Source organism: Poecile atricapillus, chromosome 4, assembly GCF_030490865.1.
Source record: "Poecile atricapillus isolate bPoeAtr1 chromosome 4, bPoeAtr1.hap1, whole genome shotgun sequence".
In the NCBI taxonomy this organism is placed as follows: domain Eukaryota; kingdom Metazoa; phylum Chordata; class Aves; order Passeriformes; family Paridae; genus Poecile; species Poecile atricapillus.
The window spans coordinates 25,011,686-25,034,960 of NC_081252.1; the positions used below are offsets into that span (position 1 = coordinate 25,011,686).

A 23,275-nucleotide genomic window follows, 5' to 3' on the forward strand; every position below is an offset into this window, starting at 1 on the left:
GCTGCAGTATGTTACTCTGAAAAAAGAAGGTTCTTGATGCAGACAAGTCTTTTGTTGTTTGGGGGTTTTTATGCTAAACTAGAAAGATATATTTTTGCTGGCTGTTCTTTGATTTCACAGGAAATGCCCTCTGTATCTGAGCCAAAAATCAGTGACCAAGTCCTACAAGCAGAGGATTTTTTTACTGTTTAGGGGATGCAGGCTTTTATCTGTTTATGTGAAATATTTTAAGCTGTACTTATGTTTGTCTTTATTCCTCAGGAGAAGAAGGAGCCATTCCAGCAGATATAGCCACGCTATTAAAGGCTTCATTGGGTCTCTAAAATGTAAATATGTTGTGAAATTCACGGAAGAAAGGTGATGATGTACCCCAAGGACTCTTACATTACTGTTGACCAGGAGTTTTATGAATGTTTATAACTTTTTGTAGTTTCTTTATTGTATTGCTCATGGTATTAAAAATTTTTAACACCAGTATCATTTTTTGATGCTTTAAAAGCATAAATGGCCCAAATGTGCCAACCTCAGATGCTGAATAAAGGTTTTACAGATTACTTTTGAAAATGGGGACCTAAGTAGTAATTGTTTTAACAAATCTGCTACTGCTTAAGATTTGTCAGTATTTTTGTAATTATTTCTACCTCCAAATATATATATATATATATACTGTCTGTTTCACTGGATTCCGCGTGTAGATTTTTTTATATGTGCCTTATTTGACAATGCTCGAGTCTGTTTCTGGTTGTTTTGGTTCATTTGATGTTCCATACTGGTTTTGTATCAACTTGTTCCAATAAAATTCCATAGACTGACAAAATGTTTTCGTGCTTGCGGTGATTTGGGGCAGGTGAGAGGATGATAATGTGCATGTTACAAATCAATTAGGCAGCTCTCAAACCAGCTGGAATGTTCCAATCGAACTGACTTGGCTTTGTCCAGCAGCAATTAATTACCAGTGTGTCACTATACTCTAATTACAATGGTGTGAGGATATTGATTGTAAAAGCAGAACTCCTGACAAATGATTTGGTCAAGTCTGTTGGTATTCCAGTCAACTGTACATGATTTCTGCAAATTCAAAATGGGTGGCAAGTTAAAGCTTTTCCAAAACTTGTTTTCCAGGTGTGGACTAAACTGCTTAGCTTTTTCTAGAAATGTTCTGTGGCTGTGCTGCTATTCTAAAGTGCACAACTGAAATAAGGTGAAGATGCACTGTATTGTTTGAGAAGGGATAGGATAAGAATCAGTTTTCTATGCTGCTTTAATTTCATTGGTTCTGCTGGACTAAATAGATGGATTGAACAGACAGCTACAGCTAATTAGATTGTGTGTTTCTGCTGAGCATGATGCTAGCCCAACTCTGATCCCATTGTACCTGCATGTTCTCACCTGCTTGGTTCAAGTGTGGATTGAAACAAGATCCCTGCCCTTCAGGGTGGGTTGTGTGGTGTTCTGGATGTGTATGGGATCAGTTAATGTAGTCTGGAGGAGCAGTGGTTACTCCTGGGGTCAGTATCTGTCTTTAGGTGCTGTGAAGCTCACTGTTTCTACTCTTTTCAGCTGGGGGTCTCAAGAGAATGCAGGGCTGCCATCCTTGGAGGTAACCAGAAGCTACCTGGATGCAGTCCTGGGCTGCTGGCTCTAGGTGGCCCTGTGTGAGCAGGGGCTTCGACCAAATGACCTCCAGAGGTGCCTTCAACTATTCTGTGGTTCTGTTTTTCTTATTAGGAAAGAAGTACAAGGGGAAAAAAAAAAAGCCACACTCTCTCTGAAGTTAGTTGCTGAAGAGTTTTGGGATCTAAAGAAGGGAAAATTGAAGAGCCACAGAAAAGCATGCAAGGAGTTGCAAAGCAGGTGAAGATGGGAATTAGTAAAGCTTGTTTCTTTCTGTTCTGACAGTATTTGACTTGGTTCTCTTAGGGGTTGTTTGGTGTCATTCATGATTCAGTGAAATAATACTTGAGGTGGGAGGGGAAAGTAAATGTGAAGGGAAATGCTGTCCCAACAGTGGCGATTTCCAGTACAGTGTTGCCCAAGTTTGTTGTGGTTTATCTGCTTACACCACACAATGGAGACCTCTCACAAGCACTTGTCTCCCCTTGAGTTTGTGTAAACCACTTTCATCCACAGCTGTCCACACTGCCAGGATTTCCACCTGCCTTTTCTCCAGTATTGGAAAAGCAGACCCTTCATTTTTTCTAAACCTGGTTGCCACCACCAACCCCCAGCTTGTGTCTCCTTCTTACTGGCATAGATACTGAGCTGTTGAATGTTTTTGCAGCTGGTGCATTTATGGAGAACTGGTGGAGGTGTAGGCACCAGTTCAGCTGGGCAACTGCTTTTTGGCTTGTTTAGGAAGTTTTTGTTTTCTTCAGGAGCACAGCATAAACCTCAAGCTTCTCAGGCACTTTTTTCAGGCCCTTGAATTTTATTGACTAAGTGGGTCTTTTTTTTTGTTTTGTTTTTGCTTTTTTTTTTTTTGCTTAGTGTCCCAAACATTTGCTCTCTCCATTTAACTTGCATTCCTCTGGATTGAAAGACAGCAGTAGGCAAAATGTTACTGAGCTTCCACCTCTCTGGAAGGGCATATTCACCTTTTCTCCCTTTGAGAGTGCTCAGAACATTAATTGGTTTGATCAAGCACTGTGTTAGTAGAGGGGGAATGTGATTGAAACCACACTTCAGTGAATCAGTGTTTATTACTCTACTAAATCAATGTTTTAGATTTTCTTGCAATTGGATACAAGTGGTAGATTTTGATTTGATACAGCATAGCCATCTGAAGTTAATTTAATTGATTCAGGAGTTAATAACTTAGGATGCTTGTCATATTGAAAACTAAACAAGCATTTGTTTTTCTGAGCAGCTGATCTACATTACACTCTTTGGCCTTTTCTGGATCCAGGCTGCAATAGCTGGAAGTGCTTGCACTCTCTCCCTGAGAGCCACAAGCCTGGGGTATTTGTCTGCCAGGTCAGGTTTACAGGACAGAAGTGTCGTGCTGCACACATCCCAGTAGAAATCAGCCCACGTTACCTAGTGGAAATGGGACAGAAAGCAGTAGATTTTAGTTAGTAATCTCAAAAGCCAGGACTACTAATATTCTCAAAAAACTAAATGTATGTATTTTAAATTTTCATTCTGGGGTTGGGGTTTTTTTAAGCCCATTTTGACTGGGCTAGTAGTTAGGTTGCAATGCAAGGCTTGACTTTGGTAAATATTGGTTAAAATAAAGTCCTGGCTACAAATATTAGTTGTGTTACAATCTTAGTCTTTCCTGCTGAAACTGTGCTTCAGAAAGCATCTTGGGGTAAAAGGGTACTATGTTTATATAAGATGTTTTTTTTTGCATTGCCTTATAAACAAGTCAGTGATGATAAACGGGGTCCTGTGTAGTCATGAATTTGTGTTCACAGGTGCAAAGGCATTTAAAATGTTTTGTGTCAACATACTTATGAACTGCTTTAGAAAAGCAGATCCTAGTCCTGGTTTGCCTCACTTTTCTAATGTTGTGGAAAACAATTTTCACTTTGCAGTTGAGTGACCAGTTGTGTGTTGGTAAGAACAAAGGGTTAAAAGTGTGGGGAGAGTTGCTTCATGGCCTGACATGAAACCCAGAAATTCAGCAATAGTCCATTACTTAATTTTTCTGGCAGCCTGATGGGAATGCAAGAAACAAAAATTATACTTACAGAATTCCCTACCAGCCACTTCTTATCCCCTAAGAAAGTATCCAAATCTTTCAGTAGCTCAGGTGCTTTGTTGGTGAGGATATCATCAAATGCTTTTTTCTGGTGGAAGAAAACCACAGAGATGCACAGCAGTCAGCAAAACTGAATTTTTGAGGTTTTTATTATTTATGAAAAAGATGACATAGGAAAAAGATTAGGGTCAGGTACCAAGACATGGTATTGGTGGCTTCCTGAGCCATGGCTTTTAAAGCCAGTTCCTCCCTAATGAGCACCTGAGTGCTCCTTGATGGTGACGTGATGTCTGTGGTGATGCTGCTCCTTTTTCTGTGTTAACAGAAAAAAAACCCAGCCATGGCAAGACAGGAGCTCTGACATCAATTTGGTAAGAATCGAGCTACAAAATATATTCCTAATGGCTTATAGCAAATTATGGGGGACTCTTTTGAATGTTATCTTTTCTAGTGTGCAGCGCCTCAGATTTCCAGAATCCCTTGTGCTCAGTCTTTCCATGCTGTCAGTCAGATGCTGCTCAATTGAATGTGTTTTTAAAGGATGATCAAAAGGCTCAGGCCATAGTGTTTGTATGTTAGTGGCTGCAGCATGAGGTTGTGGTGGTGGTGGTTCTCCGCTAGCTGTTCCCCATAGAGCAAAAAGTCTTAAGGCTGCTTTTAAAAGGGCTAAGCTGTTTCCTTTGGTGAGGAAAACTGCTTCTGGTTTTCTCACCTGCATGGAAACAGTTAAGACTGCAAATTCTTGTGTCAACCCACATGGCACAGTTTGTGCAGTTACTGTGCATGGCCTAATTTTGGAGGAACACACTCAGGCTTGGGTAAATAAGCACTGGTGTACAGGAATGGAATTATTTCTAAAGCTTTAACTGATGTTAATGTGGAAAAAAAAAAAAAAAAGAAAATATAAGAGGTAGAAACCTAAATGCAGGCTGAAATCAAATCAGTGTTTCTACAGACATGATCGAAGATTTGACATAATTTTCTGCTTTGTTAAGAACTTAGTAATTGGATGAGATGACTGCAAGTATCAGCCAGGAGTTTGCAGTACAGAAATCTCGTATCTGTGCCCCAGGTTGCAGTATTTCCGTTCTTTTAGGTAATCCCTTCCCCACCATTTTACCCTTCAAAGAAAACCCCAAACTATTGTGTGATCATGATGGTAACAAAATTCCCCAAGTACAGGATTGTGCAGCCAAGTTGTGAAGCTGGAGGGCACAAGCAGGATCCCTCTTCTGGAGTGGCACAAGCAGGATCCCTCTTCTGGAGTGGCACAAGCTGCTCGTTAGAGCCCTGGAGCTCTGCAGCGGTGGGTGCCAAGCTTTTGCAATGCCAGCTGTGTTTTGGGGAACATGGGGTGAAGAAGTCTGTGCCTGGCACGGAGGGAGTTTCCAGGGGCAGCTTCCAGCTCTGCTCTCCTACTTTGCTTTTATTTCTCTCTGCTACTGGCTAGACGGCACAACATTCTCTCGCCATTCCCGGGGTGTGCGCTCCTGTGAGCACTGGTCGGGCCTGGGGAGGTGTTTTGGCTTCAGTGTGTATCACTGACTTGAATCCCGCCTGGTGAGACCGTGAGACGCCACTTGGACCACAAGGTGGTGGCAGCGGACCCAGGAGGAGAGAGGAAGGAGCTGGGAGAGTGCCAAGGTGAGATTCCCGACCATCCTTGGCCCCAGCACATAACTTAGCGTGCATACGTGCGGATGGGCACACGGGGGTTGGCTGCCAGCTCTTCCCGTTTGAATTAATCACTGGTGACACGATCTGGGTCCTGTTTTGGAGAAGTGCTTGGGTACGAGCTGGGGCACACGCAGGAGTTACAACGGGAGCTTCCCCGTGGAGGGGCAGAACTGCTGCCTCTGCACCAGCACATCAGTAGGAGTGTGGCTCTTCTGAAATGATTAAAACTCATGAGTCCACTTACCCTCCCCAAACGAAGAAACTTCAGGAAATCACTAGGAAATATAAGAAATTCACACTTTTAAGTACTAAACCTTCAAATTTCAGATTTTCCCATGCAAGATTTCAGAGCACTTTCATTTTGTTTCTTTTTTCTTTATGAGTTTAGGGCACCATTTTTTACTCTGTGGTCTCTGCAGTAAGATACTCTAAATTATCTGAGATGCTGCCTTTGAATAAATGGAAGGTGGCTGCACTGGAAGTTTATGGTGAGAGCTGTTGTTACACCTCTGCTTCCCTAAGAGGGTGGTCAGGCTTATCTGCTTGAGTCAGAGCTGTGCAGAGCCTTTGTAATGCTGGAGTCAACTCATCCATCACTTCCTTCCCCCAGCAACCGATCTGTGTGCTTGCTTTTGGGATTCTGGTGAGAGGCACTGGCCTGATGCCAAAAGGAACCCCAAATGGTGTAAGACAAGGCTGTGACTGTGTGTTAAAGTAGCCACGGCACCATAGCCTGGTGTCAGAAGCACTGCAGAGGACCAAGGTGTGGGCTGTGGCATCTGAAAAGCACAGTGAGGGCTGTGCTGCCTGCCCTGATTAGCAGTGCCTGCTGTCCTACACTGCTCTGGTGACTGACAAGCAGTCGTCCCTGGCAGCTGATGTTATTGAACACTGACACTTATTGAACACCTAGAAGAAGTCAAAATGCAGAAACACTAAAGTATGGGATGGGGCTATTTATCTTATTAAGCTGGCAGAAAGTTGAGCACAGGCTCCTTGCGACATGAGAGAGGAATTCTGCAGTGCCAGCTGGGGTGGAAGTGTCCTGCCTTTGCCCTTTTGAGGAGCAGTTTGATGTAAGCACATCCTTGATTCAAGCTGAGCTAGTGAAGGGCAGCTCAAATGGCCTCAGAGTTTCTACCAAGGGTGAAAACAACCTGGTGAAGGAGGAGGTGGGATCAGCCTCAAAGAGGAACCACAGAGCTCCAGCAGTTCAGCTTTGCTGAGCTGAGGTGATGAACCCAGTGGCTGACACCCATCAGTGAATCCAGAGCCAATGCTCAGATAGGAGCATGGCTTATGTGATATCTTTGTTTAATTTAGTGATTGGCTTACTCTCACGTCCTGGTTTTTCTCTGCCCAAGGGAACAGTGTCATGAAATCATCGATGGTGTCCACAATGGCATCAGCTAAGGCCTGTTCCACAGGCGTCTGGCCTGCCAGACCTGTGGGAAGCAAGCATACAAAAGGATGTTATAGACAGCATCAGCAGGAATTTTTGATACCCCAAAGGTAAACTCTGTGAATATTTTCATAAAAATACACATTCTCCATATCTTTTTGATGCTCACAATGTGGATTTGACTCCTTGCATCCAGGTGCAATCTCATCTACCTTTGATTTTTTCTTCTTCTGGCCTTCCAAGGTAGTGAGTTGTTCTATCCCTTACCTGAGCCCCCAACATGAACATTGTTTCTTTATCCTCTCTGCTTTCCACCACGCATTCAGCAAGGGTCTGCATGGATTCCTTTCCTTTAATCTTCGCCCATCCCAGTTTTCAATATCCTTCTCCATCTCATGGTCTTTGCATTTTGGTCAACATGTTCTCCAAAAGTGCGTCTGTGTAAGTCTGTTTCTCTTTCCCTATATCCTGCCCACTCAACCTCATTCAGAAGCTTTTCAAGACATTCCACTTACTTTTTAATCTTTCATTGTAATCAGGGACCTCAGCCAAACTTTGTCTTGTTTACAAATCTGCTTTTCTCCCCTGTAGTTCTTTGGCTTTCCTGCAGTTCTCTTAAGCCTCTACCTTTTCTCCCCAGCTGTCACTTCACAAACCTGCGTTTATGCTTTCACCTCCATGCAGGTTCAGATCACAAACTGTATGTCCTACCTCTGTCAGGTCATCTCCCTTGCTGAAACTTTTGTGCTTTTGCAGGTGAGGGCTGTGCCTCTCCTCTTGGGCCTCAACTTCTGTGATCCTTCAGCTATGCATTGTTGGTGTTGGGCGCCTAAAAATGCCATTTCTTAACTTAAAAGGATTAGTGATATGTATGCAGGCTTAATGGCAGAACTAGCAAGTTTTCACTGTGAAGTTGAAAAGATATCTTTCCTCTTCCTGCTGTAGCTGACAGCATGACTAATTCTGGGAAGAGCACAGCATGGTCTGAGTGTGGTCCAGACCCCACGCCTTTGTCACTGGCGCAAGTCAACCAAAAAAAGTCCAAACTTCAGGCTGCAAAAACAGCATGGCTCCAGATCAGCCTCCCAACAGGAGCCAGGGAGAGAGGAATCTTGGGTGGAAGGTAGGCTTTCCCACTGTTTTGCATCACCAGGTGGGCTTTCCTCATTCTCCTCTCTTGCAAGGAGTAGATTATATCAAAGCTGGAGAAAATGGAACAGAGTATTGCAGACACACTTGAAAATGTGTTGTGTTAGTGCCTTGAAAAATAATGCTATGAACTTCTGCTTCCTTCCTCAGTTAGAAAATGGGAGTTATTTTGAAAGGCAGGCTACAGCCATTTGCTCACAGTGTAAAAAAAAGTAGTACAGTACTTGCTTCCCAGCCCCCATCTTCAATTTGCTGATGTCCAGCATGTTGTGGGCACATCTGCCTTCAGCCAGACCAATTTTGCAGATGGTGTTGAAAGACAGCTCATTGACCTAAAGCAAAGCCTGGCCACTCTCTTTGATTACTTGCATTACTAAGTCTCATATCATTTTATCTAACTGGTTGTGTACTTCCACAGAATGTAAGTATTTAAAGATGCAAGTGATGTCAACATCTCCTCTAATCTCTCTGCTAGCCCAGAATTGTTACCTAAATCTGCTTCAGAGTTCTCTGCCTGCTGTGATAATCTCTAATGCTTCCAAAACCTCTTCTTCCTGGTCATCTCTCTGGTTAGCCTGGCAGGTCAGAGTTGAGCTTTAGGGGAAACTGCCCTGGCAGCCTTTGGGAAACCACAGGTATGTGTTTTCTGTCATGCAGGGACAGATGGATAGAGTGTGCTGGCTGGAGAAGTCAGCCCAAGCCCCAGGCTTTCATTTTTGCCATGCTGGTGTTGGCTTCTGCATGGTTAGGTTTGCCAAGCTGTTGGCTTTTTTCTGTTTGTATGAGTATGTGTTTTTACCTGGGCATTAAATGTAAGCACAGAAGAGAGAAAGAAAATAATCAAAGATACCTTACCTGCTTCTCTGGCAAGATATCTTGCTATCGCCAGGCTCTGATGAATGATAACTCCATCTACTTCCAGAATGGGGAGTTTGCCAAATGGGATAGCTTGGAGTACAAAGTAAAAAAGAAAAAAGAACCAAAAGTTCAATCATCACCATTAACAGTACGAGTCCGTGACAGCTGTAGTTTTACCACTCAGAGGATATGCATTGTTATAGCACTCAACACTTTCACTGTTTCTGTGGAGAAATGCATGGACTACAAATAAAAAAGGGTAAGGATGTCATCAGATTGCACTGCATGAAGGCAACTATAGCACAGAAACCAGGCATTGCATTTCCTGTTCCCTGCCATTTTGTTGTAGAGGCCAAATGTGCTCCTATAGTTACAGAATTCTTTATATGGGGAAAATTTCCAGGGGAAATATTAGTTTTTCCTTCTCTCCCCAGAAAGTGGCTGCAAAGGTTAAGTACAGTACTACTGAAAATTTCATAGCGCAGGATCCAGCTAGGGCATGAAGCAAGGGATTGGGAAAAGATGGCATGATAATTTTCATTTATTGTTGTCTGAAATTCAGAAGCAGTGATTAAGAGAAGCATCTACATTTCAGAACTTAGGTTGTGACAAGGCATTTCACTTGGCAGTCCTCATGGAGACAAATATATCTTTCACACTGAACTACAAATCCTAAGAAGATATTCAAATTCACTTGATGTGGCTTGCATTAAAAAAATAATTCAGCCAGTTATGGGGAAGAGGCCTCCAGATTTTAAGTATAGGGAAAGACAGACTAAGCAGGTGTCATGGATATCTGTAAGGGAGTTTGAGATAAGAAATCAGTCTTACTTTTCTGTTATTAATGTCATAGTTACATGGAAACTTGGACTGCTGTTTTGCTGTGTTTTGGAGAATTTCCTGGCATGATATGAAATAGAACTGGAACATTGGAGCAAAGCTTAATGTGGGGGAAACAGTCATGTTTAGGGCAGTGAGAATCTGCTTCTGGGAACCTGGTGCTCTTCACTGAGGAATCTGTATTTCCAAGGATGCTCTTTCCAAGTACGTGACTGCAAGTGCTGATCATAACTAAATGCTTTGTATTCAATTTTCATCCATATTATACTTTATATATTTTTTATATCCATTTTCAGACTGTCTTGTGCTGTAAAAAGAGTGAGAACATTGGTCACTGGAAGCATGCAAAGTGCTTTCAAAACTGGAGAACTGTAAAGATTTACAGGGCACCTGGAATGACACCTCTGTTCCATGAGGATTTTTAGTTCTTAATGAAAAGGGGATAGTAATGAAACCTTATGCAATTGTAACTGTTTAGCAAGGTAACTTCATAAATGATGAGCACTGCCCTGTGGTTTAGCATGCGGTTTGTGAATCACATTAGGTACTGGGTCCTAGATGTTAAATCTTGATCTGCAACATAGATTTTGCAGTTGCACAAGACATCCAGGACTCCTCTGTGCATTTGGTTTTTTTCCTTGCATCTGAACACAATACTCATGATACCTTTTTTTTCCCTTAATTTCAGCACAGTGGGAATTCAGTATGAATTTGGAAGCTGATGAATAGCCGAAGCAAGAGAGTTCAATGAGCATTAGCTGCTGTACCCCAGGGAGAAAGCAGGCTCTGCTGGTTGTTATTGAAGCAATAATAGACTTGTTGCACAGAAGACTTTGTATGTTTATTCTCCAGAGAGCAGCAAGGCCCTGGCAGGTCCATGTTTTGTTTCCTTGAGAATCACTGAGAGATGACAAATTGTATCCCCTGAATGTTTACCAGGAAAGCTCTCTGGCTATGAAAATGAGAAGAGCCTTGGTTCTTCACTCTGGGTTAGTGGTGCAGGGGGCCCTGAGCTCCAAAACAGCAGAGATATTTGCTTAAAGCACATATTTCAGGCTGGCACAAGTAGAGAGGATGAGAGCAGGTGTGACTGCTGGATGTGCCAGTGTGGTCAGCCTGCAGCCTGCTCCATATCCCCCAAGACCACACAGAGATATGCAACAATGCCTGCCAACAGGAAACAGCAGAAGTGCAGCCAGAGCAGGGGTAACAGCTCCCCCCAGGAAGGAGTTAAGCAGCCTCTTTTGGAAGCCCCAGTAGGAATGCCTTGGGGTGATGCAGTTCTGGCAGGGTCAGTATGACTAAGCCAGTCTGTTGCAATAGCTGTCAAAACACGCTGTCACTCACTGCTCAGGTTGGGAAACTGTGAGACTGAGATTGCTTCATCTAGAAACCCACAGATATTTTTGCTGCTGTGTTTATGTACAGGGCAGAAGTCTATAAATCCCAGATTTGACTGATGTTTCACTTTGTGGGTCACCACAAGAAAAATTAAAGCTAATAAGCCACCAGTTTGTAATTATGTTTTTTTTTCTCTTTTTCTCCTTTTTTTTTTTTTTTTTTTTTAAGAAACCCTTGATTACAACTAAAGGAGGGAAGCATCTCTCTGAACACTTAAGGAACATGGATTATGGTGTCAAAGTCAGCTCAGTGGCAGAGTGGTAGTCATCTCTAATGTTCTATTTCTCAGGAATCTGGTCATTTGTGAATTCAAGGGAATTGCGATTCATTCCTTGAAAACATGAGTAATGTCTACGAAGGTCATTCTCCTCAGTGCTGAGCTACTTCCTTGAAGACCTGGTTACTCTTTGCTGAAAGAGATACTGAGTTTGTGACTGAAAATATACAAAGACAGCTTTGTTTTTGTACATACAATTGCATGATTCTTAATACAATTTTAAAATTAAAAAATGAGAGCAGACTTCATTTTGTTATCCCATAACGTCTAAAAGGATTTGTGCTTTGATTTATAGTGAGACTTGGGGTTTGTTTGTTAGGAGGCAGCAAATCTATTGCTATCATTACTGAACCACGGACTCTTTAAAGGATAACAGATGATAAATGGTAGGTGTCCCTTCCTTTCTTGTGTATTTAAAATTTTATTTATTTTTTTTCTTATCAAAAACAGGGAAAAAAATTGGGATTTAATGTAAATATAGGTTTTTTTCCAGCTGATAGAGTGCATGTATTTAATTATACACTGATTTTTTTGATCATTGAGTTAATAAGCTATAAATTAATGCAATTCTAAGAGGTTTGAAGAAAGTACACATATACTGTGCAGGTAATTTTAAAAATCTGTTGGTTCTTCTTGGGTGCAGGGCAGGCTACTCCTGAGCACCAGAACGTACAGCAGATAATCAGGCTGCTTTGCAGCGCAGGAAAATAACGAAGAGTAGTCAAGGGGCAGACAATATTTACACTACATCTCCTCCATACCTGAGAAGGTATAATGGCTTACAAAGTCGTGTTTTCAGGCTGGAAAATTTTAGAAAAAATAATCTTTGCCTTTGAAATGTTACTGTCTAACATTCATGTAACAACCAAAATTTTTTGTAACCTGCTGTAAAGTATCTCTTTGCTTTTGTAATTTAGCATAACAATTTTCCCAGAAGATTTTTCTGTGTATCTGAGTTTGGCTGTTACGGGGAAGAATGCATTTTCTGTGAAACTTGCGAGTCTTCCTTCTCCAGCTGGAGAAGAGGGGTGTAGATTTTTGACACACAGCTCATCCTTATGGAGGATGTGAGGAGCCTACACGCTGGATGGACATTTGATTGCTGGAGGTAAGGTTGGGGTTTGACAAATAACCTCAATGTGGCCTCTAGAAACTTTGCCAGTTGCAGAAACCACACCTAGGCCATGTTCTCAGGGGCTCCAAACTACAACAGAAACCTGTCTGCACATGCATTTAAGCAGTCTTACCCTTAGACTCATTAATGTGGGCTTCTGTGGGTTGCTTTGACCTCCTGTGGTGCTTTGGTCCAATTCTGCTCATTGACATGTTTGAGAAGATGCACAAATGCCCCATGTGTATAAGCATGGTACTAAACCTGCTGAAATTTTCTCAGGTTTGGTGAAAGGCACGGTTTGTCTAACTGAAGATGAGCAGAGCAGGTAGGATGGCTCCTGCCAGGCTCCTATTTTAGATGAGCAAGTGAAAAGCTGCTGTGTGAGAGAGATGTTTGGGTAGAATCAAGGTCATGGGGGCAAGGCACGAAAGACCATCCATTGGGGAGCAATTACAACTGAGCAGCTAAGCCAAAGTAGTGCAGGCTGGAAGGATGTGAGTGTCACATTGCTGACTTTTCTCTCACCCTTGTTGTTTTGGGGGCTGCTTTGTACTTATGTCAGTTTAAACCCTGGTGTATCCATATGGATGCACTTTCCATGTTTTTCAAAACAATGTTGTCTTACAATATTTCCAACTCCCACTTGAGCAAATACATTTTGAGGAGGAAAAGCAGAAAAAATCTATTGCTGCTGTCATACAAACAGCGTCATTTCTCAGGCATGCACAAAATATGACCTTTCCTGTTTAGTTCCTGCTTGCTTTGCCGCTCATCTGAAGTACAAAGCTGTGAATGCTTGTGTTCCAAATTTAGACTGAAAGAGGAAAAGGGTTTTTAAAAGGCCTCCTTTCTGAATAACTAAATCCGTAGTCTTCTTTAAATGGAACTTTTATCAGCAGGTTCTGCTTTTCATATTATGTTGGTTATTTACTGGCTTTTTGCATCATATTCTGGAATGAAATCTGCAGTCTACACTCCCCATGAAGAAAACCTTGACAGAGGACAAGTCCTCAGACTGATCTGCAGTCTCCTCATTTTAGGAAGATCTCACTAAAGTATCTGTGCAGTGTTTAGGAATTGGATTAATTCATTTTCATACTACTTTAATTTTGGTTGGCTTTTGTGACAAGAACTGTGATGTTTATAAAGCCGAGCAGGGGAGATGATGTGTCTTAAAAGCAGGACCATCCCTTTAATTAATTTCCACCCCACCAAGCCCCTAAGGGCTGTGATGACTGCTGGCATCCTGCCATGCTTGTAGGCTCTCACTGGTGCTCAGGCCTTCCTTTTGAACACAAACTCCTCATTCATTCTCCTGGCCATGATCCAGTGGCTCATGCTCCTGTGTGACTGTTCCTCTGTCTGGGACACGGAGGGGAAACACAACAGAGCTGAGCACAGTTTTGTCCAAGCCTGGCACCTAGGCTGGTCAGCTGCTAGTGCTGCACTTCTTCTCCAGATACAGTTCTTAACTTTCTCCTTCCCTTACCTCTTTCTTCCATTTTCACTAATCTTCATCATTCTTCTCATTTCTGTTCTGTCCTTCCAATATGTTCCCCCATTTTCCCTGAGCTGACCTGCCCATGACTCATCCTGCCCGTGTTGTAATTGTCTATGGCTCTGATGCAATGTTGCCTGTGTTTAAGTGCTTGATTATTGCTCAAAAGCTGCATAATTAATTGTTTGGTGATTAAGATTAGATTGGCTCCATACTAAGGCAGCACGATTAGTCAAATGTGGGGACAAATAAATGTCACAGACCTGTTTCTTGCTACAATATCTGTGTCAAAATAAGTTCTCCTTTGCCTTGAAAACTGACCATAACAGCTTTTCCTATCCATTCATATTTAAATTGGATCATGAGAAACAAATAGATACTTTGCATCTTCAAATAAGAAATATATGAAATATGTATTTTTTAATGGTGGCAGAGGAGCAAAGCACTTGGGAAATGGTAGGCCCAGAGCTGGAGGTACCTAGAATCTGAATCTTCTAGAAAGGGATGATGAGGAGGATGCTGTGATTTAATCTCATCCCAGCTTCAATTTTATTACAACTCATACTCTCTTTGGAAGTTCTTGCCAAGCCCTACTTTTTACCCTGAGATAGCTATGTACACTTTTTAGTAGAGGTTCAAAGCAGAAAGTCACTCAGGAAGAAGGGCAACTGCTCCCCTGAGGAATTTTTGTCTGCTGTCAGGTGCTTCTCAATATTTATCTGTTATCTTCAGAGTATTTCCAGGGCCATTAGTCTGTCAGGTTTCCTAAGGACCTTTCAAGCACTGTTCTACACATCCTAAACTGTTTTATGGGATGTTTATGGCCATCAGTGCAGGAGAAGAGCATCCTTTGCTATGATGATAAAGTCTGTTATTGCCATTGCTTCAAATTGCTTGAAGGAGCCACGATCAAAAACTGTTGCTGCCTCCCAGCCTAATATCTCAGGTGGTGGTAACTTAGTTCACTGTTACAGTGGATTTTCTGCTGTATCATGACTTATGTCAGTACAATGATGATTTTTGTGAGGAGCCCATTGCGTGGGAGTACAGATCCCACATAATGGGCTCCTTTGTATGAGCCTACTGTAGATCTTGAATTGATTGCCCTTTAAATAGGGGCATGGTCAAATCAGAGTGTGTTCAAGAAGAAGTGTAAAGAATGAGTTTGTCTACTTGTTAAAATAATTATTGAATTACATATACTCAAGCATTATGGAAAGATGCTGCTTGATATTTGTTTGATTTTTCAAATTCTGTGCTAAAGCAGGACACTGCTAATAGTTATACACTGGCTTCTTTCAATGTGTTTGTATTCTAAACTGCAGTCCTTGCCCAAAATCATCAATTGGAAAATTTGCCAAAGATGATCTGATTAGTGTCAGAAGTGGGAAAAAAAAATATTGAGTTAGAGAAATTTTTATTACAGAGTGTGTAAGCCAAATAACAGAAGTTCTTATGCTCAAATAGGCCATCCTTTCATACACAACAAAAGCACCATTAGGTGTAAACAAAATCAAATGGGACAGTATTTCCAGGAGGGAGGACTTATTTCTTTTCCTGAAGGTGCGTTAGGATTGCAGCTTATTGGTGGAAGCCACATGAAAAATGCCAAAACAAAAAAACAAACCCCACCACACTCTTCAGGTCAAAAATTAAACTTGCCACAGCTGCAAGTCTGCTTTCTAAATGGGCTTTCTGCACACTGATCTTTATGCACAGATTTTCTCTTTTCCCATCTGTTTTACAGAACTAAGCCTTTTCTTCAGAATAATGTATTTCCTGGTTTATATTGTGTGATGATTGGGTTGGCTTGGTATTTGTTACAAAACCTTACTTTAATTTGGAGAAAACTGCTGAAGCAGAGCTGTCCTCTCAGATCTCATTCAGAGACCTGACTCCCTGTGCTCTTAGACAAACTTGAATTGTTCAATTTGTTCCTTATTAGCTCAAGAAACATGAAGTGTTCTCTTGTCCAAGCTTCTTCCCTAAGTAGTTTTTTTGTTTATCTTGCTTCCTCATACTTGAAGTTTTTAAAAAGAGGGCATCACATTGTATCTGCAGACTGTGGTCAAAAATGGTTCCAGGTCTTTCAAAGGCAAGCGGGTACAGGCAAACATGATATATGTAAATGTGCATAGCAATTTGTCTGGTATTTCTTAATCTCCAGCAATATATAACTGTGCAATTAGTTCAATTAATTGGACCAGTTTTACTGATTTTTGAGGGCCACAAAATGAGCGGCATACTAAATTGCATTACTTTAGCTGCTGTTACATCAAATGTAGCTGTAATTCCCTTTATCACTGCTAAATACTGACCACCCTTTGGTTTTCACCAGGATGAGCCTGACTGGAATCTGCTACTTATTTTTCTTCTTTATAAGGTAGACCCAGTTCAGGAAAAATAGGAGAAGAAAAAATCCTTTACATAAAGGATCTGAATACAGATACAAATGAAAGTTGTGCAGAAGAATTCTCAACAGAGTGAGATGCCTTTGGATCTCCTCATTTCACATTTAATTTTGAACACAGCAGTGGTTAAACTTTTAGGGCAAGAATCCTGTTACCTGGTGCTTTTTCCTCTTCAAACTGTGTCTCTGTGGAGGGAGCTGAGGCACATTTTGAAAACTCAGGATAGCAGAGAATGCAAGGCTTGTTTTCCATAGGGCAAATGCTGTATGCAACACTTACAGTGTGAAGGCACACAAAGTCTGTACAAACCTACTCCCTCTCCAGGAAACAACCATTTCTTGTGTTGAGTCACAGCCTGCAAAATCAGGGTTTAGGTGCCCTAGGGCAGATTGGTGTGCTGGCTATTGGTCTTGTTGAACAGTTAAGGCTGTTTATTCCAAAGCCTTTTTGCTGCCTTTGATTCAGTGTTTTTCGGAATGATTTGCCTGTGGGAGAACATTGTGTCTGGAAATACTGTGAGTAACCATGAGAAAACCTCACAAAGGAGGTGGAGGTAGTCATCAGGTCCACACAATTTCCTTAAGCAGCATTACATTTTTATACATGCAAGAATCCTTTACTCTTGTTTAAATTAGCAAACCTCTTAATTGCTTGTTGTCTGTAACGTGCATGTCAGTGGTGGCAGATAGCACCATTACTTTGGTGCTAGAGCTCAGAGGGGTTTGAAGAGCAAAGGTTTAGCCTGCTGCCATAAGCTGCATCACTTTCAGACATGCACCCAACAATTTCTGTGTAGGTATATGTTTTCCTGGTCAATTAGCAGGATACATTCCCGTTCCCATCCACTGAGCGACTGACTGGGCGTCTACAAATGCCTGAAATTCAAAGAACTCTTAGACCAGAATAAATTTTGCACAGATGACTTCACAAATCTTAGAGCAGCAGCTCCCACATTTTACTAAACTTCTTATCTGTCATGGAACTTCATCTAGGGCTCAGTTATAGAAGCTGCTAGGAAAAGCCATTATGCAGAGAAAATGAAAAACGTTAATTAACCTTGGTAAGCCAGCAAACTTTTCAGGGCACAGAAAGAGAAACAAAAGTGTCCAAAGGTTAATGACTCAGCCAGAATTTGTAAATGCAGCAGATAGAGTTACGAAGTGTGTACCTTAGGATTTCTAGGGGTCTCTGCTCCCAGGGTTTTTGTGGTAAGGGCACTGCAGCTGTACATTCACTGCAGTGAACAAGTCCTGTACAAATAAAGCTCCACTGAGAGGTTTGTGGAGAGACTGAAGAACACCGAAGAAATTTTCTGCATTGTTTCTTGCGCTGCTCAGACATTGGGATCATCAGCAATATTCACAGAGTGATGCAATGCTTTTACCTTGTCTGATAGATCTGCTGTTAGAATATCTTGCCCTAGAATGTGAATGCCACTGCACCCTTTAAGTGACTAATTATGCTTTGTCTTTTTAGTTTGTCTTACTTAATCAGTATAGAAAACTCCACATATACTTTGCTGTGTGTAATTAAGAATGAAAAGCCTGTGCAGAGCTTATCTCAGGTCATCTGAATTCTTAATCTCACCTTTAATTTCTGCTTTCCTGAGAACTGCAGTGAAAGAGAAATAAGCTATACCACGTGGTCAACTGGCTTAAGGTCTTATAAGGAAAAGGTTTCCAAAGTCAGTCATCCCTAGCTGAAATCCCTGTTCCACTGCTTCTTATTCTTTTCTGTGGATTTTTGCCAGTGTTTTCTAGGCTTGAGCACCACTGAAGTCTTCAGTTGCCACTTGGATTACAGCTGTGTTTGAGTGTTTATCATTCTAGTCACTGCAAACAGGAAAGACCAAACCTACAAAATCTGCACCCTAGAAAAATTTGGAAGCTTGCTGGCTGGGCTTATTAAATGGTGTGAAAGTCTATCAAGAAACATTGCTTCATTAATAGAAGTCACCTTGTGAATCAGTGTGTCTTTTTCCCTAACCAAAGCATTATTGTCCATTCTGGATGTGAAAAGTCATAGCCCATGTAGCCAAACACAAGCCTAATCCATGAAATGAAGACATTGGTTTCATACCCTGAGGCTTCAAACTCAAGATCTGTTTCATTTGAATTAAGGTTAATTTAGTGAACAGAAATAATGAATACCTTTAAAAGCTGAAAAAAGGTTATTTAAACTAAAATACATGAAATTAATGGGGTACAATAGCAGGGTACTTTTGGAAGGGATGGTAAGGCTTGTTCTTAGGAACAATTATTCTCTAGTACCTCTTTTGATCCTTTTGGTTTTATTCTTTTCTATATCAATTGACTTTTTCTCATTACTTTTCCTCTCTGAAGACCTTTCACATTGCAAAGGAGTGTCTTTCCTGACCCTTCTCTCCAATTTGGCTTTCTAAACCCAGGGTAAAGGCTGGGGTGTGGTTTTTTTGAGATCAAATTATCCAGAGAAGCTGAGATTAGCACTAATTTGGTTATCTTTAGTTACACAAAAACTGTACTGAACTGATAAGGAGTAAAAGCCCAGCTGGATGACAGCAGGCAAGGCATTTCATGTTGTCTGAACATTTGGATCCCGTCTCCTGTGAGAGCATAAGCAGTGAAAGTTTGGCTGTCTCACCTTAAAACTCACACAAACTTAACTAAAGCCAGAAATTAAGCGTATTTCTGCTCACAAAACATACAAGTACCTCTTCAATTGCTTTTATTTTTGCTGATGTTTCTAGTGGAGCTCTGGCTACAAGAACTTGTGCTACTCACTTGGCTTGATTTTGGGCCAGTCTGCTGCTTCTATCCTGTGGTCTTCGTATTTCTTGCCCGAATAGGCGAAGAGGTAGCGGCTGATCTCTGCTCGTCCCCGCAGGTTGAAGTAGGTGAGCTTGTACTGTGGCATGCTGGGCCCTGCTGGGAGGGGAGACACACCTGCTTCAGAGAAAGTTAATTCCTTTTTTACAAAACCACTCTGTGTGCTTGTTTTTGACAGATGTGCTTGTACAATGCAGAGGAAATATTACACCAAGCCCTGGTGCGTTGCACTTTGCAATCGTTGTGTTGCTCACACCTTTTTGTTCTGCATTTGTCAGCCTCAGCACACACAGATGTGGACAAAGACAGATGAACCTGCAGTTCCTCCTTGTGTGTCTTTAGAAAGCTGATTTTTTTTCAGATGTAATAGGAACTTTTAGATTTAACTTCTTTCCCTTGTGACTCCAAACTCAGGCCATTTTTTATAAAGCGATTTTTGGCTTGTTTTTTTTCCAGAGTGCAAATCTAAAATTATATTCTGTACCAGAATATAGTTATTATCTGGAGCAGCAATTTTGTTCAGACCTGCCCCGCTCAGGCCCTACTTCTCATGGAGATCTTCATCCAAGACCAAATCATGAGAGTTGCCAAACTCTTGAGATTTTTTGCATCAATTATTACCCAAGTTGTATAAGCAATTGCCCAGAATTATTTCAGAAGATAAATTTTCAATGGAAACCAGGCTATGGTGTTGTTTTGTGAAAATCGTAATTGAATTTTCAGGTTTTTTTACAGAAGCCAAAAGAAAACTTGAAATTACTTTTTTAAGTTTTCATGTGATTTATTTTTCCCCCTTCAGTTCTATTAGGAGTCACGTTACAGGAAGGCTCTATTTGTTTCCCAGGGTAACAGGCAACAAAAGAAAGTATTTGAGTTTGATTGTATAGCAAGGATGGTACAGGAAAGGTGAACAGATAAGGTTGCTTTAAACCAAAGGTAATCATTTACACATGGCACTTTCATAAGGGAACTCAGCTGAGATTTGAATGTGTCGGTGAAAGGGTAGCAAAACAACCATCTGACTCCTCACCCAAAGCAAAACCCTTTCTCATTTTTGCCTTGAAGTGGACATTTCATATACCATTCTTTTATACTCACCACATTCAGAGTGTTTGTAAGAAAGTCAGGAACACAGATCAACTGCACTAGGACAGAAAGGGAACTCTTTTTTCCTTTTTTTAATGAGTATGTGCTGCCACATAATCTCACAATAGAACAACCCCCTGTTTAGTCTTCTTGCCTTGAAAACATGTGCTGGAGGAGATACACCATCAGCTTTCACTTTAGATGGAGAAGCTCTTCCTTCAGAAACAGAAAAGCTTACCCTTAACTGAAAAGAGCAAACTGCTTTTGCTACTTATTCCTCTAAAGTCAAAACATATGTTTTCTGTCTTCAGAGCAGCAAAAGCAAAAAGAAAACCCAAAGGAAAAAAAAAATAGCAAATGAGCACATTAGAGGCTGCTTAATTCATTGGGAAAGTCATCTGCTGCCCTACAGCATACAGCAGGCTCAGAAGTGAATTACTGTGAATGGAGACTTCTCATTTCAGATGGCCTAGCAGAGAAGCAGGAACACATCTGGAAAGTTACCAATAGAGATATCTAAAAGTGTTTCCAAACAGAGGCTCCATTACAATTATTAAGTGTGTTCCTTTGCACACTATAAAAGAGAGAGGCTCCAGGTGAAATGAGTTGCACCAGGATGTGATTAGTTTTTTTAGATGTGTTAATTATGGGAAAACACATTTGTCTGCTGCTTGGCAAATGCAGCTCACAGATTACAGGTGCAACCACTTCTTTCTCTAAAGAGAGAGAAGGCTTTTTCAAGTACGTTTTAGGTAAGTGGCAGATCTTTGCTACTCCATTTTCAAATTTTTACCTGGATTTATTACTTGGTATGCTCTACAGCATATACGATAAAACTATATAGTATTATACACTATGAACTTGGATTATATATCTACAAAGTTAATGTAAAAAGAGAGAATTAGATTAGATTAACAGGATTTTCTTCCCTTTTGTCCCTGTTTCTGATTTGGTGTGGTCATTTGAGAGCGAAGAATGGCATTTTTAAAGACGCATGTGTTATCTGAGATTCCTGACAGTGATTCAGGAGCCAAGGGGCAAAATAACACAAACCTTGAGTCTTACTTCTCAGTTTTTTAGAGACAAGCAAATGCAATTGATTTAGTCTGATTTACTGATATAGTGTCTGTTTCCCTCCTTTAGGAATGCCCATAGAGTTTTTTTCCGTGAATATTTACAGCAGTCTGAACTTGCTACACTCACGCATGGCTCCTGTTTCCCAGCTGCCTCTAGCCCACTTAGCCCTGTGTTAGCAAAGAGTTGCTGGCAGCTAGTGAAGGCATTTAAAAACATAAAAATAGTAGATTTTTAAGGTGCAGTCATGAGGGAGTAGACAGCTATGCTGAGAGAGGGCTGGAGATGGTTAAGGCCTAAACATATTCTAATAGGTGTGTTGGAAGAGCCTAATTCTTGGAGTGGGAGCACTCTGTACACAAAGAGCTGTACACAGCCAAGAGTAGGGAAGTAATGTAAAGAACTGGGAATTTTGGCTGAAGATCAGCAAGTCTCTCTGCCTGTAGTGGTAGATAGTGGAATATTTTGGTCTGTCAAGGAAGCAGCGGAAACTATTGTTTGAATTGTCTAAAGCAAAGATAAGCAAATTTTTAATGAACACACCATAAGGAGTAATCAAGTATTTGTAGTGTTGATGCACTTTTAAGCTTATGATTTTTTTTCCATCCATGAACAAGAAAAACCAAAACCAACTCCACAAGGAGTTTACCAAAAGTACTTGACGTTTTAAAAGCCTTTATAGGTTTACTGTAAGCATGCTTTTTGTAAATGTTTGTAGGTTTTATTTTTTATTTATATTTACTGTGAAATGTCAGGAGTAATGCTTCCTAAACAATTACAGCTAAGTTTCTAAATTAAAGAAATGCTTGTGTTCAGAATAGCTTTTTGCCAAACATACAAAATAAGCTCTTAGGGTCTTTTTTCCCTTGTCCTTTTTTCCCTCATTTCCCCAGAGTGTTTTATAAAGGAGGATCATGAGGAAAGAAATTAAAACTATTTAAACTATTTAAATTAAAATTATTTAAATTCAGAATTACTGAATTATTGAAAAATGCCATTACTAGGGGAAAAAGACCTATTGGGTGTCTTTGAGCTGGTTTTTGGGATGAAGATGTTGGGGACTTTTTTGGAGGTGGAGAGCAGGAAAATCTTTCAAACTATTTTAATTTATTTCTCTTTTTTCAGGTTAGTCATGGCTTAAAAATACTGAAAGATAGTGGAGGTGGGTGGACCTCAGTGTCCAGACTTGCAGGTATTTAGCCACCTTAGTGCTAAAATCTTTAATTTAAATCTTAATTTAAATCTGTTCAGGTGAGTTCATTGCAAAGCCAGGTGTGTATAAAGGTAGGAGGGGGCTGATTTACCTTCCACCCATACACCTGTCATCTAAGCAGTGTTTTTCCAATTTCTGTTCTGATGGATACGTGGCTGGGACAGCCCTGTACACCTGCCCTGTCCTACACTGACAGCACTTCTGAAAGCTCATATCTCTATAAACAATTTGATGGGTGAAGGTGTGGGTGTTGAAATGAGTGTTAACGTCTCTACCAACTCTGGGCAGCAGGTTTGTTGCAGAGCCCAGAGAGCTTGGCTCCTGAAACAGACGAGGGGCTGCACAAACCTGAACTACTGAACTTCGGGGTGAGATAGTAGGTTCAAGGAGGGAATATGCGCTAGGTGGTTTGGGAAGGCTGTACCTTCCCAGTGGCTCAGTCAGTGGGGAAGGGAAGGGGGCAAGGTGTGGCTGGGAGTTTAGGATAAAAGGAGGCTGTGCCCTCTGAAACCTCGAGAGGGAAAACTTCGTGGGCCTGTGCCCCACTGGAAACTCTCCCTTTATTTGAATAAAGTTGTAGGACTCCACTGTCTCCTTTTTGGACATAAACCTCTGGCATTTGTGGATTTTCCTGACTCTTCAGTCCCAGTTTCATGACATCCAGCTTTCAAAGCCATGAATTCGACAGCTTTAAATTTACTATTAAATTAGCTTTAATACTTAAAAGTTGTTGACCCGCTTAACTGATTTTCCAGCTTTCCTCTG

The 23,275-nt window shown here is 41.1% G+C and overlaps 2 protein-coding genes across 6 annotated transcripts in view; one reads left to right on the forward strand and one right to left on the reverse strand.

The window, feature by feature from the left end:
* The window catches only part of SMARCAD1 (SWI/SNF-related, matrix-associated actin-dependent regulator of chromatin, subfamily a, containing DEAD/H box 1), a 43,836-nt gene extending 41,306 nt beyond the window's left edge, over nucleotides 1-2,530 (forward strand). The window contains exon 24 of the mRNA XM_058837402.1: nucleotides 262-2,530. Coding sequence (XP_058693385.1) covers nucleotides 262-323 — 62 coding nt within the window. The 3' untranslated portion in view covers nucleotides 324-2,530. The remainder of the gene's footprint in view (nucleotides 1-261) is intronic.
* Nucleotides 2,531-2,680: 150 nt separating this feature from the next.
* Nucleotides 2,681-23,275, reverse strand: part of HPGDS (hematopoietic prostaglandin D synthase) — a 28,880-nt gene continuing 8,285 nt past the window's right edge. For 3 of the 5 annotated variants that reach the window (XM_058837405.1, XM_058837403.1, XM_058837407.1), the window contains exons 2-6: nucleotides 19,093-19,236; nucleotides 8,787-8,879; nucleotides 6,716-6,825; nucleotides 3,693-3,791; nucleotides 2,681-3,036 (exon numbers count right to left, since the gene is read on the reverse strand). In XM_058837405.1, coding sequence (XP_058693388.1) covers nucleotides 2,872-3,036; nucleotides 3,693-3,791; nucleotides 6,716-6,825; nucleotides 8,787-8,879; nucleotides 19,093-19,225 — 600 coding nt within the window. In that variant the 5' untranslated portion in view covers nucleotides 19,226-19,236 and the 3' untranslated portion in view covers nucleotides 2,681-2,871. The remainder of the gene's footprint in view (nucleotides 3,037-3,692; nucleotides 3,792-6,715; nucleotides 6,826-8,786; nucleotides 8,880-19,092; nucleotides 19,237-23,275) is intronic. The other 2 variants (XM_058837406.1, XM_058837404.1) reach the window with 1 other exon arrangement.